This window comes from Coregonus clupeaformis, chromosome 36 (assembly GCF_020615455.1).
Source record: "Coregonus clupeaformis isolate EN_2021a chromosome 36, ASM2061545v1, whole genome shotgun sequence".
NCBI classification, from domain to species: Eukaryota; Metazoa; Chordata; class Actinopteri; order Salmoniformes; family Salmonidae; genus Coregonus; species Coregonus clupeaformis.
In genome coordinates this window covers 23435875-23448915 of record NC_059227.1, presented here as the reverse complement: position 1 = coordinate 23448915, position 13041 = coordinate 23435875, and the positions used below count along the sequence as shown (strand labels likewise).

The following is a 13041-nucleotide window of genomic DNA, read 5'->3' as shown; positions in this document are numbered from 1 at the left end:
AATTAGATCATCTGAAAATAACTAGGTAGCATACTCAAGTGAGAGAGTGGTGTGAAGCCTTCCGCTCTTTCTTTCCTCGAGTAACATCGCAGAACAATTCTGCAGAACGTCTTTGTTTTGGCGACAGTCTTCGTTTTGGCCGACAACACCACTGCTTGACAAGACCACCGCTTACAGTAGCAGCTGAAAAACTGGGGGAGACTGAAGTACTACTACTAATTGTATGACCCTATCAAATCCGCGATGCGGAGAACGCGGACGGAATCACGGAATCCAGACATTAAAACGGAATTCTACAATATCAAAACATTTATTGAACTTAGTAGGGAATCAACTAAATGTATTGAACATGTATTAATTTCCCCTAGTTTATCATAAGATATGAACAGAATGCACCAGTGATTCGTATTTCCTCCAACCTTCTGAAGAGGCAAAGAGAATTCTCCGTCTGTACATGTGCGGTGTGCGATACACTTTGTGTAGCCGTTAGCGATGATGCTAACAAAAAATATTCTGGTAGTTGCACCTCAGAAGTGGTCTCCTGATGTGGTTTAAGCGTTGTTGTGGACTTAAAACGTCAAATGTAGTTGCTTTTCTATTACAAAAATGTAATTTTGAGATAAACAGGTTTCTAGGGCCCTATAATTGCTGATTACCTAGCAGAGGTGAAGAAATATAGCCCCTCCAACAGAAGTTGTCACAAATTGACCTGAAACCAGTCCAAGTCAATGTTCCAACACTTCACAGCCACAAGTACTGAGCATTCAGCAGTTCAAAGCAATGATAAAGTAGGAAACTACATAGACGGGTAGCACTTAACTACCCTAGCTAGACTATACCAACAGCAACACTTATTAAAAGGCAAAAAGGCTACTTTTGCAGAGATTAGCTGTCTTCCCAGGCTACAGCTGAGCACAGCTGCAAATATTACAATAAACTGAAGAGTAATTAATTCACACATTTTCTATTCTATTTAATTCTATTCTATAAAATTATATTCTAATCTATGTAGTGCAACTATACTATGCACAAAACAATCTTTGCCCCACCCCCAACTGTAACTGAGAGACATGTAATTTAGTGAGAGAGGCTGAGATCTGAAACTGGAGTGTCCCTAGAGAAACCTTTCACCCTTCTCCCTGACCTTACCTTCCTTCACAACACACACACACGCGCATGCACGCACGCACGCACACGCACAAACATGCATGCATGCGCACGTGCACACACACGAATGCATGTACATACGCACGGACACACACAGCTCAAATACCCTGAGTGGAAGGCAAACATCAGATGAGATCGATAACAAAAGCAGCTCATATCAAATCTGAAGAAGGAATAAGAGACGACTGCACCTGGCATTTCAAGGCTACCATGGCAACTAGACCAAATGGCTGTTAATTTGGTGAGGTCCATCAAACACTCCAGATTACGCAACACTTTCCTGAGAAGCGCTCTCCACCAATGGGAGAATACTTTATTTATACCCTTCACAGGCACCTGTTGCTTGTTGGGCAGTGAAGGAATGTGTGTGTATATGATATGTAAACTCTATAGTCAAATGTGCTGTGTGCTGATAACGACTGCGATAGGCTGTTCTCTAGTTGCCATGACACTGCCCATTGAACGACAGGAATATGTAAACTAGCCAACAACAGCGGCCGTAGCGTAGAGAGGTGTGTGTCATGTTAATCCTCTGTTAGACAATATCGGTGATGAGTGATGACTGAACTGTTGGCCTGGTGTTGTTGGTTTTCTGTGTGTGTGTGTGTGCGGATTAGGTCTGGTTGGGTTGAGGGAGTACACATGGGGACATGAAACAAGAGACAATGGACTTGGAGACACACACACTAACATCTCAGAATTATGACCGCATGAGTTGACATACCTGTTTAAGAATACAACATGGCAGAGAGACACAGATGCTGGGATGCTGGACTCATTTACACACATGCATTCACTCACACACACACACACACACACACACACACACAGCAGGCACACAGTGCCACGACTCAGTGCCAAGATCTCTCTCACTGAGCAGTTTAAGGATTTGGGCACGTTCTTTAGTTTTGCACGAAACATAGCATTGAATAATTCCAGCCAGATGTCTCGATCCCACTCAACCACATACAAACCCCTGGACAACTACCACCACTGAAAAACATAAGCCCCTTTAAATTAAACTACCTGACGTAAGTGACACAAATAGAGGCAATCGTGACTGTGCTTGTGAGACAGCTACACTGTAAATGAATCCTTCACTGAGGCTTTTATTATTTTTTTAAATATGTACGTGCGCACGCATGCTCCCCCACACACATGGTCTGCTGAGTAACTCTCTGTGTGTGTGTGTGTCTGTGTGTGTGTGTGTGTGTGTCTAAGAGCTATAGAGTTACGATCTGTCCACTGCTTCTCTCCTCTGCTCTAGCTCTGCAGGCCACCAGGATGTCACACACACAAAAACAGTGGACAGGCCAGTGCACATGTGTAAGGATGTGGACTACTGCTAGTGCAACAGCTTGTAACAGTACGTTTATAACGGTCTGCAAAATAACACGTAAAGCACACACCTTCAAAATAAGGCAGAGACTTCACATCGGATACTATCACGATCCTTAGGTGTCTATACGATATGTATTGCGATTTTATATGTATCACGATTGCAATTCGATACGGCTATTGTATTGTGATTCGCTGTTCCAGACATATTGCACTATACTGCTGCAGAGGAAGAAGAGAGAGCCTTAATAAAAACGAGTAAGTCATGGAAATAAAAGTGCTGAAAACATGTTGCCTCACCATTTAAAAAGAAGATGGAGGCCAAAGTATAAGAGGAGAAACACAGATTTTAATAAGAAATCGATAGAATCGATAATCAAAATAATATTGCATCACGATACTCTACTGTATCGATTCCCCCCCCCATCCATACCTCACAAATACACATTGTAACAGTACGTTAACACTGCATATACAGGATGTGCAGGCATGTACACACACATACTGTGCAAATACACATCCTCTTCCAGACACACACCTCTGTGTTCCTACAGGTAGATGCTCTGACACAGTGTGTTAGGGAGAAATATAGTTTGTTGATAGTACACTCTCAGAAACAATGGTACGGTTAGGGTACAGTATTATTGCAGAGGATACAAAAATATAAAGAGGTACACATATAATCTCACGTGGTACTGTTCGGTACCTTTTAAGGTACATGCAGATAATCTAGTATAATGGTACATTTCTGAATATGAAGGTACAGTCATCACACACTCAAAAACCACACCCATCATTATCATACTTCCCAGTATGCTCTACTGCAGGTTGATTTGTAGAATAGTTTGTTCCAATGTGTGTTTTTGCATGCACATTGATTGATTGATTTTATGCTACACAAAGATAAATAACATCCATTTTCAGATAAATAACTTACATCTAAATGCAGGTTGCAGGTGATTAAAATTTTTGGAAATCCTAACTCTGGCTGGGTTCCAATATGAATTACATATCACTTTGCAAGCCAGCATAACGTGATTTGCCCAATGTGGCCTGCAAGCCAGGAGTTTCAGACCACTGTGTTGAGGTTAAACTAGGCTGTCAAAGTATGGCCTTATGACATACAGTATGTAATGTATTGTCATAAAGAGTTTAATTTCAATTATAAAATATTCACTTAGACACTCACTCACTTGGTGAAGGCTACAGGACTGAAGGCCTTTGAATGCAACAACCATGTCTTTGTCACTAGCAAACACAGTCATGGGTGGTACTGGTAACTAAAATTCCCTTGAAAGGCACCCTGGGAAATATGCAAATAAGGCTTTACACCCTACAGTGTTAAACTACACCCAAAAACCTTTTTAGAGTTACATTTTTGCCACTTAAAAGGAACAAGCTGCTTTGTCACTGTGGTGGTACCCTACAAAGGCAAATGTGTACCTTTTCCAAAGGTACGCTTTTGTACCTGTACCATCTTGTCCCCTAAGGTACACTATTGTCTTTTTTAAGGTACAAATTGGAAGGGTACAATAATGTACTTAGAACCAAAGGTAATTATGTGTGTGGTGTAAATCAGGGCCAGTAGCAGCTGTCTGTATTTATATACTGCAGAGGGCAGAAGTGATGACTTGCTGGCTTTATATTACCTATGTGTCTGGAGGTGTGTGTGTGTATGTGTCTGGAGGTGTGTGTGTGTGTGTGTGTGTGTGTGTGTGTGTGTGTGTGTGTGTGTGTGTGTGTGTGTGTGTGCCTCAGTAGAACCAGTCAGAGTTAGAGCCATTGATTTTGTGTTGGAACAGACGGAGGTATTTCACTATCCCACCAGACCTGGGCAGGGACAGGACTGCTGACTGAGACACCACCTCCTCAGCCCACACACGCACCCACACCCACGCACGCACGCACCCATGCACCCATACACACACACACACAAACACACCTCTGATCTTTTCCTGCTCTCTTTACTAATCGCCTCTGCTCTTAGGGGATAGTGGCTATATATTTTCCCCTCTCCTCTGACTGGCTGTGGTAGTAAGGAAAGATGTGACCCTGGTGGTTTCTAGGAATAACTGCCAGTTTAAATGTCACTGATTCAGCTCAGATCACGTCACACATAGGATTGTAGTAAGAAGGTAAAGCTAGTATATGAGTCTAGCACCGACTGCCAACAGCCACTCAAACAACATACTGCTCATGACTTGTGTGTTGTTGTTGTTGTTATTGATTATGAGGAGAAAGTGGGGACAGGAGGTAGCTGTCAACCCCAGTTGTATCCCAGCAAGACCCACACTGAGCAGGCAGTTACCCATGACAGGACAGTGACCACTGACCCGTAAGTATGTCCTGCCTCACCTGCTTAGGATAGTATTTTAGGAGTGGTGCTGGAATGCTGTGTCTACAGTACCATAGAGCAACATTGTCTCTCAGTGCTACAATATGGACAACCCAATTCCTTCTAAAGGTATTTCCATCTAAAGAGTATCTCTAACATCTCTGCCTTTACAAATAATCAACTGTTTCTTGGTTCAACCAAAGTTCTCTTGACCTCTGAAAAGGAAATGTGATGTCACCGAAAGTGTAACCGTTGGTTATTATCTTCATTCTGTGTAATATCTTTGTTATTATATTCTTCTGTGTAATATCTTTGTTCTTACCTTGTTCTGGTCAGTCCAGTACAGGAAGTAGCCCTGGGGGTCGACTCGTAAGGTCACAGGGGTCACCGTAGTGGAGTCCTGTTGAGAGAAAAAAGTGTATCATTTGTGAGAGATGTAAATGTATGTGTATGTGCTGAACAGAGCATATGTTGTTAAAGTGTGTGTATCAGTTTGTTGCGTGATTGAATGCGACAGAGAGCTGCTTCCGTTCCGCTGTGCTCGAAACAGAGGGCTCTGAATGAAAACAGGAGAGAGCTGCCGTGTGTGTGTGTGTGTGATTGAAACAGGAGAAAGCTGCCGCGTATGTTATTGTCTGTGACAGACACCATCCTAGAAAAGGACAACACCAAGGCATTATGTCACCACACATGCACACACACAGTGACAGTCCTAGCCAAGGGCCATCTTTACATACAGTAGCAAAGGCAGATATTATTGGCTGCTTCTATAAAAAGCTGTGGCATTTCTGTCCGTAGTTGCCAGCGCAGCGCAGAACTCAGCTGAACACACTGACTGATTGTCTTCCTGTCTGCCCTTCCTTGGCCTGATGAATCATACAGTAATACATACTGTACAATTGGACACACTGTGAAGCTGGGACTCTTCAAAAGGATTCCCAGATATCGCCATGCTGCATTAGAGAACCAGACATTATGGTTTCTGAAAAAAGTGTCTAAGACAAGGGCTGCTTCCCAAATGGCACCCTATTCCCTGTATAGTGCACTACTTTTGACCAGAGCCCACAGCCACCTTTTAAAAATGGTATAGCTCTACTACTGTACAGTGCCTTGCAAAAGTATTCATCCCCCTTGGCGTTTTTCCTATTTTGTTGCATTACAACCTGTAATTTAAATGGATTTTTATTTGGATTTCATCTAATGGACATACACAATAGTCCAAATTGGTGAAGTGAAATGAAAAAAATAAAAAAATAAAAATAACGGAAAAGTGGTGTGTGCATATGTATTCACCCCATTTGATATGAAGCCCCTAAATAAGATCTGGTGCAATCAATTACCTTCAGAAGTCACATAATTAGTTAAATAAAGTCCACCTGTGTGCAATCTGTCACATGATCTGTCACATGATCTCAGTATATATACACCTATTCTGAAAGGCCCCAGAGTCTGCAACACCACTAAGCAAGGGGCACCACCAAGCAAGCTGTAGTTGGTGATTTGGAAGGAGTCAGGTGCAGGAGGTGTGAATCACAGAATAATGGTTTATTCGACCAATACAGCGGTTCGCAGCGATGCGTAAAACAACTACAGTGCGACTTAATGGCGAACTGGGGAAAACAAAACACACAGGTGAATATCCTGGCGATAAAGTACATAATGCTCCACCGAGCTATCGACACCTCCACATGGAATGTTGCGTTTATATTTTTGTTCAGGGTATATAGAGAGAGAGAGAGAGAGAGAGAGAGAGAGAGAGAGAGAGAGAGAGAGAGAGAGAGAGAGAGAGAGAGAGAGAGAGAGTAAAATAGCTATGACTCATGACAACTCAGATGAAAGATGCACTATATCGAGTACTGGCATTACGATGACAATAACGACACAAATTAAGTCTGGGCATGGCTAAGTGTTTGTCTTTAGTCCTAAGCTTCACCGAGAATTGATGGATGATGTTGTAACATCGGGCTGAGAGATCTAAAGATGGCTGGTCGCCAGTGACAATCTGCGTAACGATGTGAAAACAACAATTTTCATCAGATTCTCCTCCCCTTAAAGGTTAAGTTCATATTTTTCAACCAAATCTCTATTTGTGATGTAAATGGAATGTTATATAAGAGTCCATACACGTTTTTGTCGATTTCACTTGGTTTTGAGAAACTTTCACCAACCAGCGATAGACTTCCTCATGCTCGTTCTGCAGTGTCCAGGCGTGAATAAAACTAGAGCACGACCGATACATCGGTTTACCGATATTAACCTTTCACAGCAATATTTGTACCTGAGAAGGTAAACTAAAAAAGTGTTTTGTATTTACTTTTGTATTTATAGAGGATATAGTTGCTTTTTGTTGGTTATCATGTAAACCACAAATAAAATGTTCTCAAATAATGTTAATTTTAATATGCAGTTAAGAAATCATAATTTAAAGTATCTGTTAATCCTTTGAGCACAATTTGTGTAAAAAAAATGTCATTCCACCTCTAAAAAATAATATATCGGCTGATATATTGGTAATCAGTGGCGTTTGCCTCCCTAACATCGGTATCGGTCCCAAAAATGACATATTGGTCGGGCTCTAAATAAAACCTGATGAACAAAAGCTCCAAAAACACCCAAATACGTCCTTTTAGAAACGGCAACACTCTCAGTATAGTGATGCAGGTCTTTAGATGTTGTACACATTAAATTGTCATTCCAAACTTTAGCTGCAACGTTATGTTCCATTTTGTGCAACTCGAGCCATACATGTGCAGGCTACACAGAGAAGTATTACAGATTAATAGGAGAAACCGCTTGAATCTGACAAAATTGAATATAACGTTGCGGATAAAGTTCGGAATGACACAACTCTCCCTGGCCACAGCTACAAACACATTAAGTCATTATGGCATTCTCAGAGACTCTTACTCCTGGGTCTGAATTCACACACAATCTCAGAGTATAGGCTGTTAAGAGGTAAAAGGTTTTCTCAATTACCTCTGGACAAAATCTTACACTAGGGAAGGAAATTGTCATAATTAAAGGAGTTTTTCCCATTTAGGAGTAATTGTGATCGTTAACAGGTTTTGTCTCAGCTCTCCTTTGAGTGACGGGACAGAGGGAAGCAGGCTGACTGAGTGGCGACAGCCTCCGTGGCCTTGGGAATTCACCCGTCACAGTAGTGTTTAGTCCCATTACTGCTGATGAAGATGTAAGGGTGGTACCATTAGCCATTGCCTAGAAAGGGGGATGGGGCCTAAAGGGGTTGAGTTCCAATTGTTTAGCTTCAGTTTTCTAACAATGTCTGGGTGGTTAGCATTACAGACAGAAGGCGTCTACGGAGGCAATGTATTTTCAAACCCCCAGAAATGATTTTTTTCCATCTCTCATTCTGTATTTTCTCTCCCTCTCTTCCTTCTCTCTCCTTCTCCCTCTCTCCTTGCTCTACAACACTTGTCTCAGAGACAGTGTATCACAGTAACTGTATTCTGGCCACTCCATGCCGTCTCCACCCTGCTGAGAGGATTTGGGCTCCATCTCGTCACAATATTGCACTTTCCTCGCTCCACTGGTTGGTCATGGTTTCCCATGACTACCATGTCACTTCTCTTCTGACATACAGCTGCACCAGGGGAAAGGTTTTGATTAAGAACATACTCAATGATCTATGTCTGTCTGAATTATATCTCTCTCCCTGCCCTCTTTCGTGTTTCACTCTTTCCACTGATGGAAACGGGGAGGAAGGGAGGAAGGAAGGAGTGCATGTGAAAACTGTGAGATTGCGCTGTGTGTGTGTGTGTGTCAGGAAAGACCTGGTAGTCTATGGGGTCTGGAGAGAGGTAATGGAAGTGGTCCCCACCCTCATCTGCACACCACAAAAACCTGGCTAGCACACACACACCTCACACCCCTTCTCACAACATACCGCCCCATGCAAAGAGAAAGAGAGATCATTTGTTTAATTGCTAATTATGACTCATCATGAGCTTAAAACAGAATAACATTTATAAACGAGTTTTAAAATGTAGACCCACACATATTTTGCCTAGCCTACTTGTTATTTAAGCGGCACAGGCTGTCTATAAGGCAACAATATATTTTAAAAAGTCAATGAAATAAAACATTAAACGTTAGGCTATCCATAAAAATACTAGCCTAGCCTGCTACGAAGATGACAAAGAAACTGACAGAAAGTCGCACATTTGCAATTTCTTTCCACATGTTCATGCTGTGTTAAAATAAAACACGTTGTTGTACCTATTAGAAATGACTATGAGAAGTAGCCTTTTCCTGTAGGCTAATCTTCCCCAGAGACGATATGTTGTAGCAGAGCTGTGCTTGACCGCGGTGAGCAATACATTTTAATCAAGGTCATTTATCTGCTACATGCTGGCGAGAGTGACTGATGATACCAATATACCACTCATTCAACGAGGTTTATAGCGTTCAGTGGTATAGCCTTACAGAGATTCAGGTGGAGTTGTATAAGTTTATAGACGAGTTTGATGAAATGTCACACTATTGTGTCAGCTTTCTGTGTAACGCGGTTAATTCAAGGCAATGACCTTTCATTCTAAATCTGAAAAGGCACGCACGCGGGTTGTGCACACATACACACAGAAACACACACGCACGCTCACGATGACATTTAAACCAAAAATTCGAATGCGTTTGACATTGTCACCCACAACTGTAGCGCTTTCTGTAGCCAAAAGTAACAGAGGTGAAACGACATTCGCTGAAGCAGGCAGTGGAGACTGTTGCACTGTGGAAAATGTATAAGACATGTGTTACAGTGCAGTGGTAAATGTGTAAGAAACATTGGCTACATAAAAGACAGTGATAAACCCATCCCCTTAAAAAAATTAAATAAAACTTACATCATCCCATTTCATAAATTTGTTGCCCTTTCTCAGGCTCTCGCTCACGGACACGGGCTTGAGCTGCAGCGCGTGAACTCCTGGCTGAGCCCCGGCCATTGACTCATCTACTCTCCTCAACCGACACAGCAAAATAAACGATTTTATGTCTTCTTTCTCTCCCTTTCTCCTTTTCTTTGCTAAACGAAACGACCCTTCTGCTGAGGAACGGTAGGCTGATGGAAGCCCCACTAGTGTTGGCAGTATCTCATTCCAGCATGGGTTTTCGGGTCTCAGCTTTGAAGCTCCCTGACGCGAGTTGGACGCGAAAGCAGGCTCAGCAGAGGGACTGGGTGATGTCGGCTTGTGACGGCTGATGCAGTTTCAGAAGAGGGGGCGGGGGGGACTTTAAATGAGTGAGTGTCTGCACTCCCATTTAAAAACAGTCAATGCGGGGATCGAGTTCAGTGGCTCTCTGTGATCTAGCGCCTCCCTGCGCTCAAGGCAATGTGGATAGTAGGCCTACACACACACCCACACACACGCACACGCACACGCACACACAGAGGTTTGTTTTACTATCCTTGTGGGGACCAAACAATTCATTCCAATTCAAACCTAACCCTTAACCTAACCCTAACCCTAACCCCAAAACCCTAACTCTAAAACTAAACCTAACCCTAACTCCTAACACTAATTGTAACCCTAAACCTAACCCCTAAGCCTAAAAAACATTTTTCCTTGTGGGGACTGGTGATTGGTACCAAAAATGTTTCTTGTTTTACTATCGAGGACTTCTGGTCCCACAAGGATAGTAAAACCAATCCACACACACACAGAGTAAGAGAGAGCGAGAGCACTGTTACATGAGACAGGTGGCCAGATTGAACACAAGGGCTCTTGGATGTGTGATATTGTTGACTGACAGTTGTAATGGAAGGGTAATTCTTGTAAACAATATGTAACAGATGTTTTTACCCATGAAAGCTTTTATGGACATGGTGTTGGACGCCCTTTAGTTTCACTGTCACCTGACTGAGCCTTACTGAACATACAACGTAATGGACCATGCATGCTTTTCCATAGGAAACAAGGATAGTGATTGTTTCAGATGAAGAATGTGTTCTCTCTCATAGAAGATGTATCGTTGCTATATCATCAGCACACAACTGATCACAACTTCAGACAACTCAGACAAAAATGATCTCCAATTCTATATAATTATTTATAGCTTTAAGTTTTGTCTTTGTCCCTTCGTTCCTTTATTTGATTGGAGAATACATTTCCCATCTCTCTGATGGTGACGATCAATGACTTTACCCACTCATGCTCCAAGTACTTTATAAGAGAACTGTAGAGAAGAAAACAACTTCTGAGAAGGCTAGACACAGTCTGTGTCAGTCAAAGTCGTCATAGTCGCAGAGCCTTGAGGGCAAAAGTAGGGTCACAAAGCCTACACCGCTTCCTAAAATCTCCAAAACGGGATGTAACAATATTAAATCTGCTTCAGACATTTTCCTCTTGGTGGTCAGTGGACAGTCCAGCCGTCTGAAATGGAAGCAGTGTAGGCTTCTTGTCCCATGTCAATAATGATTGATTAATCCTGACACACGCGCACATACCCCCCCACACACACACAAACATGGCAGCCCAGAGAAGAGAGACATGTTGCTTCAGTCAGTCTTTCAAAGAGCTATTTTTAAAACAGTAGTACTGGGGGCAAACAAATATGGGTTTGAAGTCAGTTGTGTGTTAGGTCATTTGAATAACCCACAGCCTCATGTCATGTTTGATGTGAAGCTTTACAGACCAGACAAGCAAACTACAGTGCACTCAGCTTATAAAAAAATACAGAGCTACTATAATAATCGACCATATAGAGAAACCATATAGAGAAAGCTTTCTATTATTGTATGCATTTTACTTTTAAGAGAAAATCTGTTAGAAGATCATATTGCCAAGGGAGGATGCAATTATTTTAAGACCAATGCAATATGTTCTCATGTAGTACACCTCATATTGCACTCCTTAGGTATAAGCTACCTAACAAACACAAAAACACTGCGGTAACATTTCTCTGAATGGCACAGTACACTCCAACCCCAGGGCATACCATACTACAGTATGATAGTCTAGTGAATTTTGGGAGCTGCCAAGCCACATTGTGCCAAGTCCGTATGCACTGGACCAACTGGTCAGTCCACGCTCTACAGCCGGTTAAGGACATCCAGCCCAGACTTGAAAGTCTCTATGCTACAGGCCAGTAGCTGTGATATGAACACAACCAGCATAACCTTATGTGGTTTATTACAGTAAATGTATAATGTAGTCCTGCTTTAGCTTCTATGTTATAGTAATCTCAAAAACCAGAACCAAATCTTGTGTTATATGCAGTCTCTCACTAGAGACTAATGTTATAGTGTCTAGATCTAAGTCAATGCTTAATAGATCCACCTCAGTTGGAGCCAAATTCCAAACTCTTGAAATGAGGTATCAAACATTAAAGCCATTTATATTATGTATTATTATGGAATATGTGTGTTATAAATCATGTGTTAAATATATGATACACATATGGGCATATTATAAATGTTATATCATATAATTATAGCCACCAGAGTTATGAGTAATTTCGTTGTGTTTCACCAGAGCTGCCTTTAGATCAGCTGAAAGGACTAGCTGTAAACTGCATTGTCCCGTATTTGAACCCTGCTAGTGCTATAGAGAGTAACTATGGCGCCACCTGCTGTTTCTCAGCTGCCAATACAGCCTGGGTGGTCACTTTCGCCTCAAGGAATTGTCAGTTCTGTATTCCTACCACATGGAAGCGCCATAAGACCACGGCCATCAGAGGCATATGAAACAGCCAGCACTGGCTCTTGTAGCATTCAGACCATTTCCGTATAGTTTTTTACTGCCAGCACTGCTAAGACTGTCACACTTTGTCTTTTTGTTAGATCTGAAGTTGTTACCCTGCCTCTCTCCACGAACAGTTAATGACAGGTGGGATCGTGGGCTTGGAGGAAAGATCTACAGTAGATAGTGTGAAGGGAACAGGGGTATCGTAGGAGGATACCTGGCACTCTGCTCAAATAATTTAGTGCTGGCTTATGAAGCAGTCGTCAGTTCTCAGTCCCTGTTGAAGTGATTTAAATTCCATTACAAAAACAAACAAGGCAGCCCTCAGCCTCATAAATTGTGTCATCGGTGGACAGTGACATGGAAACATAACATCATCTGAACGGAACCTGCCTGGCCCTGGCCTGGACTCAAACAGAGAGGAGGGAGTAGTACAGTCAGACAGACAGGAGGGAGTAGTACAGTCAGACAGACAGGAGGGAGTAGTACAGTCAGACAGGAGGG

General features: G+C 42.2%; 1 protein-coding gene across 3 annotated transcripts in view; it reads right to left on the bottom strand.

The window, feature by feature from the left end:
• LOC121552683 (1-phosphatidylinositol 4,5-bisphosphate phosphodiesterase beta-1-like) overlaps positions 1-10028 on the bottom strand; it is a 187688-nt gene extending 177660 nt beyond the window's left edge. For all 3 annotated transcript variants that reach the window (XM_041865690.2, XM_041865691.2, XM_041865692.2), the window contains exons 1-2: positions 9700-10028; positions 5163-5240 (exon numbers count right to left, since the gene is read on the bottom strand). In XM_041865690.2, coding sequence (XP_041721624.2) covers positions 5163-5240; positions 9700-9798 — 177 coding nt within the window. In that variant the 5' untranslated portion in view covers positions 9799-10028. The remainder of the gene's footprint in view (positions 1-5162; positions 5241-9699) is intronic.
• Positions 10029-13041: the final 3013 nt, after the last annotated feature.